The sequence below is a fragment of the Siniperca chuatsi genome, linkage group LG17 (assembly GCF_020085105.1).
Source record: "Siniperca chuatsi isolate FFG_IHB_CAS linkage group LG17, ASM2008510v1, whole genome shotgun sequence".
NCBI lineage: Eukaryota > Metazoa > Chordata > Actinopteri > Centrarchiformes > Sinipercidae > Siniperca > Siniperca chuatsi.
The window spans coordinates 1,765,076-1,783,293 of NC_058058.1; the positions used below are offsets into that span (position 1 = coordinate 1,765,076).

The 18,218-nt window shown below is 39.8% G+C and overlaps 1 protein-coding gene and 3 gene segments (V, D, J or C); 2 read left to right on the plus strand and 2 right to left on the minus strand.

Annotated features, from left to right (window-relative positions):
• Positions 1–5,273: 5,273 nt before the first annotated feature.
• The window catches only part of LOC122864546 (zinc finger protein OZF-like), a 66,865-nt gene continuing 53,920 nt past the window's right edge, over positions 5,274–18,218 (minus strand). Inside the window, exons 1-3 of one of the 3 annotated variants that reach the window (XM_044172097.1) lie at positions 8,185–8,201; positions 7,985–8,080; positions 5,274–7,024 (exon numbers count right to left, since the gene is read on the minus strand). In XM_044172097.1, the coding sequence (XP_044028032.1) occupies positions 5,604–7,024; positions 7,985–8,066 (1,503 nt within the window). In that variant the 5' untranslated portion in view covers positions 8,067–8,080; positions 8,185–8,201 and the 3' untranslated portion in view covers positions 5,274–5,603. Of the gene's footprint in view, positions 7,025–7,284; positions 8,210–18,218 lie in introns of those variants that run through there. The other 2 variants (XM_044172096.1, XM_044172098.1) reach the window with 2 other exon arrangements.
• Positions 9,942–11,533, minus strand: LOC122864635. The segment is given in 2 exon segments: positions 9,942–10,441; positions 11,353–11,533. A coding segment is annotated over 1 exon segment (261 nt).
• LOC122864589 lies at positions 11,959–12,783 on the plus strand. The segment is given in 2 exon segments: positions 11,959–12,326; positions 12,425–12,783. Coding segments are annotated over 2 exon segments (432 nt in total).
• Positions 16,108–18,015, plus strand: LOC122864618. The segment is given in 2 exon segments: positions 16,108–16,339; positions 16,554–18,015. Coding segments are annotated over 2 exon segments (360 nt in total).

Below are 18,218 nucleotides of genomic sequence, written 5' to 3' on the forward strand. Positions count from 1 at the left end.
AGTTTTCCTCCTGAAGTTCAAACAGTCCACCTTAACAACCTGAAGAGACACAAACCAGATTCACAACATATGAAACATCAACGTCCACACATCACACTGAAATCTCAGGACACTGAAGCTCCATATCTGCAATGCAACAAATGTTTTCTGTGGCAGAAACACTGACGCTTCATAAACATAATGTATTCTGTGCCACAATCCATACAGTACATGTCACTGAACAAGCTGATTGTTTACCAAACACCTCATATGTCCCCTCATACGTCATCACAACAGCTGTGTGTGAACAGAGAGACAGTTTTTGGACAAAAGAAAGTGTTTTCGATTTAACCAACTAATGAGTTTGAGGCCTTGATGCTCCTCTGAGATTTGATCTAAATACTTTCTGTTAACGTCAGTTTACGTTGTTTGTGTGGGTCATAGAGTTATTGCAAAGTTGATTTAAGACTTAGAAAGTCTCTGGTTATAGTTCCATGGTGTGAATAGTTGCTAGCTGAGATTATCGGCTAATGTTAGCTCTCTGAGCTAGTCTGCTTGCATTGCACACTTGACAGCTAACGAGCTAACTGATGCACTTTATTATTTTAATTAAAGTATTGTCACAATGTTTCCTATTCTTGTATATTTACAGTATGTGTATGGACAGAGATTGGAAGCACTGGAACCACCTTTCTCTGTTTTGATCTGTTTAAGCATGATTTTGCAGAGGCAGTAAAGACGTTGGCTACGCTAAAGCCCTTTTTCAATTTCATATATAACCCTAAAGAAATGTCTGTATTTACACAGATGGATGTATGAATTTTTTTTTTCTACAAAACAGCCAGGTTCAGGTGAGAGAGTAAGGTCAAAATGATGTTACTTCTAGTAACACTTACTTCTGTATTTTCTAGCTGCATAAAATATGTTTGTGTGTGATTGTCAGTGCAACGAGGGAGAGAGGAGGATGGAGAGAAAGAGGACAGAGAGAGAGAGAGGGAGAGAGCAGGAAGAACCAGGTGAGAAAGTGCACAGATAGTGAAGTTAAGATTGGATCTGTTCGGTCTCGTTAGGAGCTGAGCCCCACTGAAGGTCTGATCCTGGTTTGGACACATACAGTCGATGTCTTCACAGGTCCAGAATGTTGGACCCGATCTGCATTGGATGTATGGTAAACCTACCTGAATCTGAAATTCACCAATTACTTTTTTTAAAAGCGAGATCTGATCTGAAGGGGGCCCGAGCACAGCCAGACCTGACCCGAATAGACCCTAATAGAGAGATAACACCAGCACCGGCAGCAGCATGATGAGCTATCAATTAACAAGAAGCTGTAATCAAAAAGAGCAGCAATACTTTAGACTAATTATAATGTCCTGAGTCAGAGAAGCTCATTTCTAAAATATTACATTTTTATATGCTTCAAAAACTAAATTATATAAATAATGAAAATCCTGTTTTCACCTCCTGGACCAGCAGAAAGACAGAAGATACATTTCTGTACCGAACCAAATCAAAGTAATAGTGATTAATAGTCAATTTTTAAATAAAGGTTACTGATTTCCTAGAATACTTTGTCTTGCTGTGATTATGACGCACTGCACAGCTGTTTATCATCTATACATAACAAGTAATTCCATGTCTCCTACTATTAACCAACCACAGCATGGAAAGTCTTAACAGCAAAGGACCCAGGATGGAGCCTGGGGGGACGCCCAGATTATAATTGGCAGTAGCTGATGAATGTTGACCAAGTGAGACAACATCATGTCTGCCTGACAGATAAGGACTGAACCAGTTTAACACTGTGACACAGAAGGCAATATGTCTCTGCAGTCGATGTAGACGTTTACTGTAACTTACTCTACTAATGACAGCAATTAAATACTAAATATATATTTGATAATTTCTTATAATCCATATTTAATCTCAGGTCTTTTACAACATTAATCATGTTTGGTCAAGTGTTGTGGAGTAAATATGGTAAAATTAACTTTCTGTAAAATTAAGTAAGTTGCTTAAAAACTACTTTTCAGTTTCAATTACCTGAATGTGCACCTTCACTGTAGATTCTGTATGATTTGTAATGTAGCGTGTGACCGCTGTCTTGGCCTATTTATGTTGTCTGTATTGTCTTTATTGACCTAATGCTGTTTTCATGCTGCCCTCTTGGACAGATCTCTCTTGAAAGACAGTTTATCACAATAAGACGTTCACATGATTTAGTAAATGTTTAAGGAAAGATTTTCTTGACTTAAAAAGCTGAAGATGTAAATACTACACAGCATCCTGAGTTTCATTTAATCAACATGAGGATGATTCAAACAGCCAGCTGTCCCAGCACTGAGGAGGAAACACCATGATATGTTGAGGACAGCTACAGTTCACTGACTCTGTGTGTTTGCATATCTGTCCTGCCTCTCTGCTCCCAGCCGTTAAGAGGCCAGTGTTGATCAGTGGCTGTCCAGGCCTTTCAGAGCCACTGACACGCCTGGCAGCACAATGATGATGTCACTGATTCTACTGCTGGCCACCCTGGGGCTCCTTGTTCAGGGTGAGACTCTCTTCTGAAAACTTTGCTTCAGGATGCAACCACAGGTTCACACACAATGATGTTCTGCTGTGATGGAGAAACACTGAGACGAGCAGCATTTACCTTCTTCCATCTATTCTCCATGTTAAAGAAATGACTCTTCTGTTTGGATGCTGATCATCTTCTCCAAGCTGGATTTGTCTCTAACCCTTCTCTCTTTTTCATGTTTTCCAGGTTCATCAGACAAATCGTCCTGACTCAGATCTCAGTCTGTTGTTCCAGGACAGACTGTCTCTCTCAGATGTAAAACCATCATCTCCACTGGTACCTTCAGAAACCTGGAGAAGCTCCTAAACTCCTGATTTATTCTGCTACAAACCCGTCACTCTGGAGTTCCAGGTCGTTTTAGTGGAAGTGGATCTGGGACTGACTTCACTCTGACCATCAGTGGAGTTCAGGCTGAAGATTCAGGAGTTTACTACTGTCAGCAGAGTTACAGCATCCCGTTCACACAGTGATACAACGTCATACAAAAACCTCCCTCAGCTGGAGAGGAACTGATCTGACTCAACAGCTGCACTGAAACTAAAACAACAGAGGTTTACAAAAAAAACATTTTTATCAATAATAATTCACTTTGAACATTGAAACACTAAATATACTGTATCTAACTAAAAGTTATACTTTTAATGCTTTCATTAAAGGTGCAATGTGTAAGAATGTAAGAGATTTAAGTTTAACTAAAATGATCAACAGAACGTGAAGAAATAACAGTTGTGACTTCATGTCAAAGACTTCTATGTATTGTGTTGCAGAGATATCTACCGAAGTTAGCATGCTAACCAGCTAACACCTATTTTCCTTATCAAACAGAAAAATACAACCGTACACCTTCTGAATTCAAGTTTCTCTCTTTTACCGAACTAAGACCAGCTTAACTGACTTGTTCATTTATTCGCGACAATAACTCGACAGAAACAAAACCAAACTTACCCAAACCGTCTTGGTTAGTGTTTCCACTGTTCCAACAATCACCAACTCTGGTTTGGTCGAGATAAATCCTTAATTCACAGAGTTAAGGCCTTTGCACACCAAGTCCGGATTTTTCGTATGCTTTTTAAATCGGTCATTTGATCAAAATCATTCTGCACAGAAACCTCGCACACTGAGTCGATGCGTTTTATTTTTCTATTCGTTGCCAAAATGACAAAATGGAGTCGTCAAACAGTGAGGATGATTTTGTGGACATCTCACCTGCATCCTGACGCTGCTGTGCTTCTCTCTCACTGGAGGAATCTCCCAGGCTGCACCGCAGCTACCTGAAGGGCCTGAGCCGTCCTCATCCTCTACTCCACCCTCCTCCTCGTCATCAACCACCTGAATAATAATAATATAATAAAACTTTATTTATAGAGCACTTATCAAAACAAAGTACAAAGTGATTCACAACAAGAGAAATAAAATACCACAGTGAATGACGAGATATAAAGAAATAAAATACATAAAAGCAATAAAATAAACAGGCAGCTCAGGTAAAATCAGGATCTGCTTTCCGATAAAAATGTGTTTTGAGAAGAGATTTAAACGAAGACACTGACTGAGACAACCTCATTTCTTCGGGCAGGTTGTTCCAGAGCCTCGGGGCCCTGATGGCAAAAGCTCTGCCCCCCTTAGTTTCCATCCTGGACTCAGGAACAGACAGGAGACCCCTGCACAAAGATCTGAAACTACGTGAAGGGTCATAAGGGATTACAAAATATGTAATCTGGAGCCATGAAGAGCCTTAAAAGTAATCAATAAGATCTTAAAATCAATCCTAAAACAAACAGGGAGCCAATGTAAAGAGGCTAACACAGGTGTAATGTGATCAAACCTCTCAGTCCTGGTTTAAAGGCGAGCAGCTGAGTTTTGTACAGTCTGCTGTCGTGTCACAGTTTTTTGATTAAGACAAGTGAACATGCTGTTACAATTATCGAGGCGTGAGGAAATAAAAGCAGGTACAACAGTTTCTGCATCAGTAAGATTTAAAATAGATCGGATTTTTGCAATATTTCTGAGGTGATAAAAACACGATTGGACAAGCTTAGTGATATGTTGCTCAAAACATAAATTGCTATCACCAAGATTTCTTGCAACAGGATTGATATGTTGTGACAGGTTACCAGTGGATGGCATATTTGTTTAGTGATGTGTTGGGGCCCAATAACAAGGATTTCAGTTTTATTTGAGTTGAGCTGAAGAACATTTATCGACATCCAGTGTTTTATGTCAGACAGGCAGTCCTGCAGAGAACTCAGCATACTGAGGTCAGTGGGCTTGACAGGGAGGTACAACTGTGTGTCATCTGCATAGCAATGAAAAAAAATACCATGTCTGACGGATTACATCACCCAAAGGGAGCATATAAGGAGAACAGTATTGGTCCAGAATTGAACCTTGATATTACTATCTGACCTGTTGAAAGTGGTATCTGAGTTATGAAGTGATACTGAGCCTTTGATGCGAAGAAACTCAAAAATTTTTGTTTTCGGAGTCTGTGTGTAAATGCGATTGGCACAACGTGAGCGTCGTATTTCATTTTAATTCTAGATGTGCCTCATGATTGACATGTGGGTCACATTTTCAAGTTAGAAAATTCAGAATTCTGGATTAATCTGTAAAAAAAAATCACATCCCTGAGTATGAACACTTTAGGAATCAACTGTTCGTGTTTTACACATCAATTCAAGACGAGGACAGTCCATTGAATTAGAAATAAATTGTGTTAAGTCAAGACATTTAATTTATAAATCACATTTTAAAACACCAAATGTTGACCATAGTTGCTGTATAGGTGACATAAAATACTTTTAGAAAATTTAAATACATTTTAAAATCAATGAATACATGTCATAACAAAAAGCACTTTGCCCGGAAACAACGAAATAACGTAGACTCGAATAAAAACAGAATTAAAATGGTCACATGGCTTCTCTGATAAGATGAAGCAGAACTTCTTTTGGAGTCTGTCACAGTTTTTAGCTGATCAGCGTTGAGCCAAGTCCTGCCCTCAGTACTTCAATCCTGCTGGAAAAAAATGTCTCAACAAGCAGCTTCATTTATTTCTGCTGCTCTCACCAACACACTTGTGATTTTTGATATAAGCGAGCTTAGTGAATCTTTTATCACAAACGCTACAACTAAATGGTTTCTCCCCTGTGTGGACAGTCAAGTGTCGTCTCAAATGTTCCTTTTGTGCAAATCTTTTACCACAAACTGAACACCTAAATGGTTTCTCCCCTGTGTGGATTCTCGTGTGTTTGAACAAAGAGCTTCTGGCACTGAAACTTGCTTTACAAACTGAGCAGCTGAAAGGTTTTTCTCCTGTATGAACTCTTAAGTGTGTGGTCAAAGTTGAACTTCGTGCGAATCTTGTACCACAGACGGAGCAACTAAAGGGTTTCTCCCCTGTGTGGATTCTCATGTGTGTCACAACATCTCTTCTCCATTGAAAAGTTTTGTTACAAATTGAGCAGCTGAAACGCTTTTCTTCTTCTGAATGAAGTCTCATGTGAGTCGTTAAGGCGTTCTTCCGGGTGTATTTTTTACCACAAACTGAACAACTAAAGGGTTTCTCCCCGGTATGGATTTCCATGTGTGTGAACAAATTGCTTCTGGCACTGAAACTTGCATTACAAACTGAGCAGCTGAAAGGTTTTTCTCCCGTATGAACTCTTAAGTGTGCGGTCAAAGTTGAGTTTCGTGTGAATGCTGTACCACAGATGGAGCAACTAAAGGGTTTCTCCCCTGTGTGGATTCTCATGTGCCTCACAACATCTCTTCTCCATTGAAAAGTTTTTTTACAAACTGAGCAGCTGTAACGTTTTCCTTCTGAATGAAGTCTCATATGAGTCATTAAAGAGATCTTATGAAGGTATCGTTTACCACAAACTGAGCAGCTAAATGGTTTCACTGCTGTTTGGATTCCATGGTGTTTCTGCAGATGTTCCTTGTGGCCAAAGCTTGTAGCACATTCAGAGGAGCTAACTGATGTTTTTCCAGTATTACAGTCCTGATCACTCACAGGTTCTGGGTTTAAACCTGACTGAGGTTCCCTGGTCTCCTCCCAATCACAACTGTCGTCAGTCTCGGGTTCAGAGGAGTGTGAAGTCTTGTCTCGAGGAGCTGGTTGTAAATGATTATCTGGATTAAAGTTCCTGGCTGGTTCTGGTCCTCCACAGTCCTCTCCATCAGCTTCTGGTTTCAAATGCTCTGCATCTCTGTTCTCTTCAGTTTGGCTTTGATGAAGCTGCGAGGACTGAGGTTTCTCTTCATCATCATCATCTTCTTCACTCTTCACAGGAGCGAATGGGAACTCGGTGATATCGGCCTCCTCCAGCCCTCGGAGCTGCTCTCCCTCCTGACTGGTCCAGAGCTCCTCCTGCTCCTCTTTAATGTGTGGCGGCTCTGGGTCCTGGTCCAGACTGGGGCTCCACTCCTGAACCTCTTCTGTACTCACCGACAGCCGCTGGACGCCTGTGGAGAATAATGAAATACATACACGTTTTAGGAAACTGTCATTTCCTGTTGACACTTAAACCACTGACACCACTACTTTCTTAAACACGGGGAGAAATGTTGCACATTTTGTACAACATATTCGGAAGTCACTCAAACTAAAACTACAAGCGTATCGTGCGCTTTGCAGCTGTCATACTCGAACAGCTTCAGTGTCTTTTAGTGGCAGATGGTTTCCCAGCAGTTTAAAGTGAGAAGAGCAATGACAGTGTGCAGACCTGCTCTGTGTAACCGGACTTCAGGCTGGAAAACAGCGTCCAGCAGTTTCCGCTGTCGCTCGTTCTCCTCTTTTGAACGACAAAGCTCCTCCTCGTGCTCTGCTATCGTCCTTTCAAACAGCCCAAATATCTCCTCAGCAGCCGCACTTAGTCGCTGGTTGACAAAAGCTCTCAGCATTTGGACTTTAGACATTTTTTACAGCAACTTTTCCTCCAGACTCACTCCGTTAGAAACAGTTTGGTCCCTCTGACGTGCGCTGTGTTGCTAGGTTACGTTCGCGTCCGTCTATTTCCAGCTAGCAAGCTACGCTAACTTCATTAGCTTCTTAGGACTCCAGGACATAATTCAGACGTAAAACATTTTGAAATAAAGGGGACAGCACATAGTCTATTCAGACGGGTTCATCTGGACATTTTAGGTCCATGAAAAATACAGTTTGGACTCGGAAGTTAGTGTGTGACCGAGTTCCATCTCCGTCTATTTCCAGCTAGCAAGCTACGCTAACTTCATTTAGCATTCTTGGCTAACAGGAGACGAGTCTGAGGGGAAACATCCCGAAAGTTTGCACAAAGTCCACTTCAACACATGCATCCATAGATGCAGGCTCTCGTGGTTCACTTCGGTTGTATGTGATAAACGGAACGGAAAGAGCAGGACTCACGGAAAAAAAAACTTTAAAAGAAGGAGCCGGGCACAAACCATGACCGGCAGGGCTCCTTTGTGGAGTCGCTTCCGGTGCAGGCTCCGCTCTCAGGGAATGGATGTAAGACGTTCTGCACATGCGCAAAATAGGTCCTGTAAGTCAAAGAAAGTTACAATGATTATAAACCATCTTGTTATCTTGAGTGTGAGTAAGATTGTTTTATGATCAGTCATTGACATCACGAGTAATTTTGTACAGGCACATTTGCGGTAACCTCCGTGGACTGAGTGGACCACTTTTGCGCATGTGCAGAACGGATCGCTCTTTTACGTCACTGATGTTGTTCTTTTTCTGCTATTGATTTTATTGGCTGTTGGCAAACAGCTTTCGGGTGCACTACCGCCACCCACTGATGTGGAGGGTGGACTAATGCTCTATCCTCTCTAAACGTCTACAACACAAAAAGAGACACAAATAAACAAAATAAAAACACTTAAATGAATAAAATGGGGAAAGAAGACATAATAAAAAAATTAAAAGAAAATGATAATTATCTAATTCTGTTCATTAGTCTTGTTGACTCTAAATACTTTAGACGGAGTTTCTTTTTTTTTAAATAAATCTTTTTTAAGTTTCAACAAGTTATATACAAAGATTTACAAAAACACAGCATAAATAATTCAATATAATTCAAAACAGGAATACTAAACAAACGGAGTTTCCAACCCTTGTCACCTGAAGTTTTTAAAGAATATTACTGATATTTTGCTCCCCATTCTCTCTGAGTGCATTCTTTAAAACTTGCAATGCAATAAAACATGGTGCACTGTTTCTTCCTCTCCACAATATTCATACTTTCCATTATTATGCTTTCCAATCACGTAGAGAGAACTGTTTAGATCAGTATGCCCATTCCTTAGTCTTGTTATAACCCTCCCTATATCCTTTCCCTATTTCGTCCTCCAGAACATGTGCTCCCAACTAATGGACTGCTTTTAAACAGATATCTTCCTTTACTTTCTTTGTTCCATTCATTCTGCCACATCTTTTTGATTTGTGCCTGAATCACCACTTTAGCTCCTCACTTACTAATATTTACTGTATATATACACACATACTGTGATATATGCAGGTATAAACGGTAGTAATAAATCTAATATATAAAAGGGAGCTGTAAACAGTGACTAATAATAGTAGTATAGTAATACTAAGCAATACTTTTATGATGCCTCTACTGTTCAGTTTGTTGACACTGTCATAGAGATTTTAGCCTTGAGTAGTTAGTGATGGTTTTGCACTTGACTTATATTCAGACGTGTTTCTAACATTTAGCCCCCCTCATATATGTAAATAGGGAGGAGAAATGCTTAGAAACACCTCTCAATATAATGTAGTCCAGTACAACACCACCTTTATATGACCTCAGTAATGAACATATAAGTGAATTTAAACATTTTTGACATAGTCAACAAAAACTGAACATTATGAGCTTCGTAAAGACAGATGTTATGGCGCACATGTTGGCTACTGATTTGCAATAGATTGTGACCACTGACTGTACATTGTCTAAATTTCCTTTTGTCATCTCTTATATTTGTCTTTGCGGTTGAACTCTTCAGCAGAAGCAGTGTGCAAATATTTCCAGGGTTAAATATGAAGATCACACTCTTTTTGTGTCTTTCTGTGCTGATGATATGCTGCTTTATATTTCAGATGTTTAAAATATTTCTCATACTTACTTTTTTTAAGGATAATTCATGTTCTTTGGATACACCCAAAACAATTACAATATTATAGTGCTTACCATTAAAACAATTCAGTACTGTATAAAGTCTCTTAATATAAAGTATGTATGGATATAAATTATGTAATGTTACTCATTCTTTCTAAAGTCATCATGGAGAAATTACAACATTTTTGTGAGCTCAGTTTTGCTCTGGATTTCACACAGTCAGTGTTACCATTTAAAGAAACTCATTCAGCCACTTTGATATAAAAAAAAGTTAAACCAACTGATTTGATGAAAATGTCTTTATTATCTGGAAACACTGAAATAATATTGAAACATTGCAACAAGCTAGTAAATATTGTTATTGAAACATGTCAAATAAAAGAGAGAGACAGTTGCAGAGTGAGCGCAGTATCAGAGTTAAACCAGTAGCAGAGTCCCAGTGAGTCAGGTCAGGACTGGGGACACTGGTCTCTCCTCAGCGTCTCTGAGAGCGGAGTCTGGGAGCCCTGGGTGGCCTCACAGGTCACAGAGCCCACCTTCCTCCACTGGTCTGCAGGGAGCCTCAGGGTGCTGCTCCAGCTGTAGTGGCCGTCCTTCTCCAGCACCCCGGGGCTCCTGCTCTCCTCCCAGCTGCTGCTGCTGCTGCTGCTGCCGTCCACCTTCCAGGCCAGACTCCAGTCTGAGGGGAAGCCCTTGTTGGCCAGGCACATGAGCGTGGCCTTCCCCTGCTGCAGCTCCTCGCTGGAGGGGGGCAGCACCGTCAGGGTGGGACGGACATCACCTAGGAGACACCAATCAGCTTAGAGGACAGGGACCACACAGCTGTCAATCAAACACCAGCGACTTGGACACCTTTACTGTGTGAGAGTGGATTTTCTCCTTTAAGGAGTTTCTGTCAGATGGTTTTTCTGCTCCACCAGTCACTCACTCACACATTGTTTCACTTCCCTTTAAGAAACCTCTCATGCATATCAGCACAGAAAGAGTCCTCATATGACCTGAAAGACATCAAACTACACTGGAAATAAAAGAACCATATTTTAAACTATAAAATACAAAAACACCTTTTTTTATATTATTTGAAGAAAACATTGAAATCCAGTTTGAATACATTTTCAGTCATCTATGATTTCATTCAAAGTCCTGCTACATTTATACAAATATATTTACTGTCAAACTGTCAAAAGGGCAAAAGTTAATCAGATCCACTGTTAAAGGACATTATCAGCCAAAAATAACCGACGACCAGGTAAACTGTTCATCAGACAGATTTAAAAATACAAATAGCATCAGAGAATTGTCGACATTATTTCAAACTGAGGTTAAAAGACAATTTGAGCCATTTTAGAAGATCAGAGATTTGGCAACATTTTTATCTTCATTCACACTATTCAAAATAATTTTTACTCAACTTCAAAGCAGTTTGAAAAGGAGAATTAAAGTGTTGTTTAATCTTTCCTCCAGTTCAAGCTGTTCACATTTCACAAATTAAATGGAACATTTAAAGAGAAGTTCAGTAAAGCTGCTTTGAGTTCAACTTTGTGGTTAAAGAGGAGAAATGAACAATAAGATTGAGTCTTTAAAGTGATTTAGATCAGTCCAGTGGAAATTTATATCTACTACAAATGTTCAGACACAGAAATTAAAACCTAAACTGACGATACGATATTTAATATTTGTGCAGAAACTTACTTCCAACATCCAGTCTGGTTCCTCCACCAAAAGTCCACCACAGTGATACAAACTGATTGAGTCGTCGTACAAAAACCTCTCACTGCAGAGAGACACGGCTCTCTGACTTTGTCTGACAAAAGTCCTCAAGTTTCAACTTTAATCTAAAAATCGAAATGCACGACTTCTCTGCTCCAAGCAATTATAGTCATTACATTCATGATTTAATTTATAATACAAAACTGCACTTCAACATTTAGAAGTTAAGATATATAATCGTATATTTCAGTTACTAGAAAAAATATAATTGCGGAAATAAAAATATTGCTCATGAATTAATGAAATACATCAAAAATTTAACTTACTTCCAACATCCAGTCTGGTTCCTCCACCGAAAGTCCACCACAGTGATACAAACTGATTGAGTCGCCGTACAAAAACCTCTCACTGCAGAGCGACACGGCTCTCTGACTGTGAACACAACAAACTCAACATAAACACTTCCTGTTTTTAAAAGAATTAATTATTTCATATTATATTGATCAAACAGGGACATCATTTTCAGAATGAATCACATTTTAATATATTTTTTCCTTCATGTAAATGTGAAATTTTAATTATTCTAGCATTAAATTAAACCAAAAAAAGACACTCTTAAAGAAAATGTATCTGCAGTCATCAAAACCAATCCACATGAAAATGATCACTGACACATTATTAATCAATACTCTGGTAAATGTATTGATCCATTGAGAAACAGCATCGTCAGAGTAATCCAAGTCCCTGCTGGAGTCAGTCAGAGCATTTCCATAGAGAGCCACTTTGCATCAGCAGCACCATGCTCCAGTGCTCTGGGAGAGTTTATAGTCCTGAGAGTTGAACACTGGATGACTGACAGCTGTCCTTCATGACAACAGAAGCCACAGAAATCCTCCTCATCAAAAACATGACTTTTCTCTCCGTCCTCATCTGGACTCTCCTCTGCTTCACTCAGGGTGAGGAAAATCATTTTTTCTGTGATGTGAAAATCATTTGGAGTGTAGCTGAGTTTCACCTCACCGTCTCATGTCCCGTGTTTCTTCTCTCTCCTCAGGGTCTGTTGGACAAAATGTTGTCTTGACTCAGCCAGCAGCCAAAGCAGTGCCGCTGGGTCAAAGTGCCTCTATTGACTGTAAGGCCAGTCCAACAGTTGCTCACTACTCTGGTTCACAATATTTCCTCGCCTGGTACCAACAGAAAACTGGAGAAGCTCCTAAACCTCTGATCCACACAACATCAGACAGATCTTCTGGAATCTCCTCCAGATTCAGTGGAAGTGGAGCAGGGAATGGAGTTGACTTCACTCTGACCATCAGTGGAGTCCAGGCTGAAGATGCAGCAGTTTACTACTGTCAGAGTGCACATTACATCAACAGTCAGTATGTGTTCACACAGTGAAAAAGCGTCGTACAAAAACCTCCCTCAGTCAGACTGAACAGAAACTGAACTGCCTGCTGCAGCTGGAAGCTACTGCAGAGACTGATACAGTTCACTGAGGACACACACACACACACACACACACACACACACACACACACACACACACACACACGTTTGTTTCACTGACCCCGTGTGGGACAGTCACTGACATAATGCTTTCCCTAGCCCCTTACCCTAACCATAACCTAATTGTAACCTGTACCCTAAAACCAAGTCTTAACCCTCAAAAAGCCGTCTCTACCCACGGGGACCTCAATTTCTGTCCCCACAGTGACCCCATGGGTTAGTGTGCGTTCAGGTTAAAGTCCCCACTGGGATATAAAACCAAGAAACACACATACCAGTTTTCCTCCTGAAGTTCAAACAGTCCACCTTAACAACCTGAAGAGACACAAACCAGATTCACAACATACGAAACATCTACGTCTACACATCACACTGAAATCTCAGGACACTGAAGCTCCATATCTGCAATGTAACAAATGTTTTCTGTGACAGAAACTCTGACGCTTCATAAACATAATGTATTCTGTGCCACAATCCATACAGTACATGTCACTGAACAAACTGATTGTTTACCAAACGCCTCATATGTCCCCTCATACGTCATCACAACAGCTGTGTGTGAACAGAGAGACAGTTTTTGGACCAAAGGAAAGTGTTTCGATTTAACCAACTAATTATTTTGAGGCCTTGATGCTCCTCTGAGATTTGATCTTATTAAAAGTGTGTATAGTTTTATATAATGCACTTATATACATTAGAATGGTATTTAAACAGTTCACACCTGATTTTACTGCCACACTGACAGATTCATTATGTGCCTGTGTGTCCAAAATGTGCACAGACATGGGTCAAAGACTCTGTAGAGGTACACAAGTCCTCTTCAAGGGTTTGGGTTTGTTTTCTCTCTAGAATTGTAGAAAATTCATGAAAAGCTGTAGGTGCATTATTCTGTATTTTAGCTCAAATGAGGCCTCAGAGGAGGGATGGTGGTTGAGGTGAAGGGCATAGAGTTTGGTAGGGACGGTATGGACATGTCCCTACCAATATCCAGCGACTACTGAGATGTCCCTAGCAATAACTTTGCTACATGCCTCACAGTGGTTTGGTCCACTGCCTACCTATGTACCTTTTTTACCGCCAAAATATTTAATATGAATACCACTGAATCTTTTGTGGCAAACAAGGCTGTCTCTGCCCCCATGGGCGTTTTTAGACCCTTTGTAGGGGGGCTGAAGCACACCTAAATTTCATCTCATGCACTGTATGCTGGCAAATGATTTAATGCTTTTCGTTGTATAAATATTTTGGCATATGAATACTGTGAGCCCCACAGCTAAGAAGGTGGGCGTTTGTGCTGTGAAATGGTGAAATATGGCTAAATTAGGGGGTGAGTAAGTGAGGAGCTGTCCATATTACTGAAACGGAGCGAGGAGATCGACAGACAGAACACGTCACTTAGTTCGGTTTCTTAGCCTGCTCACTTTTCGTGGTTGTAAATGCTTTCTGTTAACGTCAGTTTACGTTGTTTGTGTGGGTCATAGAGTTATCGCAAAGTTGATTTAAGACTTAGAAAGTTTCTGGTTATAGTTCCATGGTGTGAATAGTTGCTAGCTGAGATTATCGGCTAATGTTAGCTCTCTGAGCTAGTCTGCTTGCATTGCACACTTGCCAGCTAACAAGCTAACTGATGCACTTTATTAGTTTAATTAAAGTATTGTCACAATGTTTCCTATTCTGGTATATTTACAGTACATGTATGGACAGAGATTGGAAGCACTGGAACCATCTTTCTCTGTTTTGATCTGTTTAAGATGCAGCATGATTTTGCAGAGGCAGTAAAGACGTTGGCTACGCTAAAGCCCTTTTTCAATTTCATATATAACCCTAAAGAAATGTCTGTTTTTCCACTCTGTCAGTGCAACGAGGGAGAGAGGAGGATGGAGAGAAAGAGGACAGAGAAAGAGAGAGAGGGAGAGAGCAGGAAGAACCAGGTGAAAAAGTGCACAGATAGTGAAGTTAAGATTGGATCTGTTCAGTTTCGTTAGGAGCTGAGCCCCACTAAAGTTCTGATCCTAGAATCGCCCCTGGTTTGGACACATACAGTCGATGTCTTCACAGGTCCAGAATGTTGGACCCGATCTGCATTGGATGTATGGTAAACCTACCTGAATCTGACATTCACCAATTACTTTTTTTAAAAGCGAGATCTGATCTGAAGGGGGCCCGAGCACAGCCAGACCTGACACGAATAGACCCTAATAGAGAGATAACACCAGCACCGGCAGCAGCATGATGAGCTATCAATTAACAAGCAGCTGTGGTCAAAAAGAGCAGCAATACTTTAGACGAATTATAATGTCCTGAGTCAGAGAAACTCATTTCTAAAATATTATATTTTTATATGCTTCAAAGACTAATTTATATAAATAATGAAAATCCTGTTTTCACCTCCTGGACCAGCAGATAGACAGAAGATACATTTCTGTACCAAACCAAATCAAAGTAATAGTGATTAATAGTCAATTTTTAAATAAAGGTTACTGATTTCCTAGAATACTTCCTCTTGCTGTGATTATGACGTACTACACAGCTGTTTATCATCTACACATAACAAGTAATTCCATGTCTCCTACTATTAACCAACCACAGCATGGAAAGTCTTAACAGCAGAGGACCCAGGATGGAGCCTGGGGGGACGCCATCATTATAATTGACCGTAGCCAATGAATGTTGACCAAGTGAGACAACATCATGTCTGCTTGACAGATAAGGACTGAACCAGTTTAACACTGTGACACAGAAGTCAACATGTCTCTGCAGTCGAAGTAGATGTTTACTGTAACTTACTCTACTAATGACAGCAATTAAATACTAAATATATAATTAATATTATAATCCATATTTAATCTAAGGTCATTAATCATGTTTGGTCCAGTGTTGTTGAGTAAATAAGGTAAAATTAACTTTCTGTAAAATTCGGTAAGTTGCTTAAAAACTACTTTTCAGTTTCAATTACCTGAATGTGCACCTTCACTGTAGATTCTGTATGATTTGTAATGTAGCGTGTGACCGCTGTCTTGGCCTATTTATGTTGTCTGTATTGTCTTTATTGACCTAATGCTGTTTTCATGCTGCCCTCTTGGCCAGATCTCTCTTGAAAAACGATTTATCACAATAAGACGTTCACATGATTTTGTAAATGTTTAAGGAAAGATTTTTTTTACTTAAAAAGCTGAAGATGTAAATACTACACAGCATCCTGAGTTTCTGTTAATCAACATGAGGATGATTCAAACAGCCAGCTGTCCCAGCACTGAGGAGGAAACACCATGATATGTTGAGGACAGCTACAGTTCACTGACTCTGTGTGTTTGCATATCTGTCCTGCCTCTCTGCTCCCAGCCGTTAAGAGGCCAGTGTTGATCAGTGGCTGTCCAGGCCTTTCAGAGCCACTGACACGCCGGCTGCACAATGATGATGTCACTGATTCCACTGCTGGCCACCCTGGGGCTCCTTGTTCAGGGTGAGACTCTCTTCTGAAAACTTTGCTTCAGGATGCAACCAGGTTCACCACAATGATGTTCTGCTGTGATGGAGAAACACTGAAACGAGCAGCATTTACCTTCTTCCATCTATTCTCCATGTTAAAGAAATGACTCTTCTGTTTGGATGCTGATCATCTTTCTCCAAGCTGGATTTGTCTCAATAACCCTTCTCCTCTTTTTCATGTTTTCCAGGTTCATCAGGACAAATCGTCCTGACTCAGTCTCCTGGATCTCAGTCTGTTGTTCCAGGACAGACTGTCTCTCTCAGATGTAAAACCAGTACGAGTGTTAGTAGCTCCCTCCACTGGTACCTTCAGAAACCTGGAGAAGCTCCTAAACTCCTGATTTATGCAGCTACAAACCGTCACTCTGGAGTTCCAGGTCGTTTTAGTGGAAGTGGATCTGGGACTGACTTCACTCTGACCATCAGTGGAGTTCAGGCTGAAGATTCAGGAGTTTACTACTGTCAGCAGAGTAGCAGCTACCCGTTCACACAGTGATACAACGTCGTACAAAAACCTCCCTCAGCTGGAGAGGAACTGATCTGACTCAACAGCTGCACTGAAACTAAAACATTAGAAGCTTCTCTAAAAGAAAACTCATGATTGTCTTAAAAAGTTATGTTTTTAATACAATTCAGCAGAGTATTTTATTATTACTGACTAACAGTGTTCGAGACATTATCACACTGTTACAGTTTACTCAAACACTATTTTACAGCAAAGTTTCAAACAGGAAAAAAATGGTTCAACAAGGAATTGTAACACAAAACTCTGAATTATTTGTTCAGGTGAAAATGTTTAATCTTTGACTGATTTGTTGAGGCGATTGGCATTGGCAATTATCTTTTTTAATTAATATTGTTAGTTCAAAAATAAATAAAAAGATAGTGCAGAAGTTAAAATAAAGGAATATAATATGATATATATAATATAATATGATGAAATAAAACATAATACTGTAAATATTAAACTATAAAACTGTAGTAGGCAGGTGCACAGTAATGATAAAATTAAAAAACTGTAATGTATGGGCAGATAAAAACAGGATTTTAGACAGGCAGTCCACTCATATACATATATACTGTGATGGTTACACAGGTAGTATAAATAAATATATATATACAGGACAAAGCTGAATGAAAGAGTGGAGAAACATATCAAATGCAGATGTTTCGGTGCATTCAGGGCTCACTGAACGGTTTGGTGAGGATGAAAATGATGTGAATAACATGCTCCGGCCTTTACAGTCACCAGATCTCAACCCAGGTTCACACCTGTGGAAGGTTTTGGACCAACGTGTAAGACAACGCTCTCCACCACCATCTCAATATCACTGAATCACCATCAATATCACCATCTCACTGATTTGCAATAGATTGTGACCACTGACTGTACATCGTCTAAATTTCCACTTATTTTTGACTTCCAAGCTTCTGAATGTCAGCTTCCCAACAGCAGCATCCTCCACAGCCTCATACCAAACCTGGAAAGCAATATGGCCACTTTCTCAAAATGAATGCTTCAGGCTTTAAGTGAGAATATTATGATTTACTGACAAAATGTATTCCAGCAAACAAATGTATTTTATTGTTGTGACCCTAAATGATTTATGTAATATGTAAATCTGTTAAAAATTAAATTCTTTCCTTATGGCATCTCTTTTATTTGTCTTTGCAGTTGAACTCTTCAGCAGAAGCAGTATGCAAATATTTCCAGGGTTAAATATGAAGATCACACTTTTTTTGTGTCTTTCTATGCTGATGACATACTGCATTTGTTTTCAGATGTTTAAAATATATTTAATACGTGTTTTTATTTTAAGGATAATTCATGTTCTTTGGATACACCTAAAATA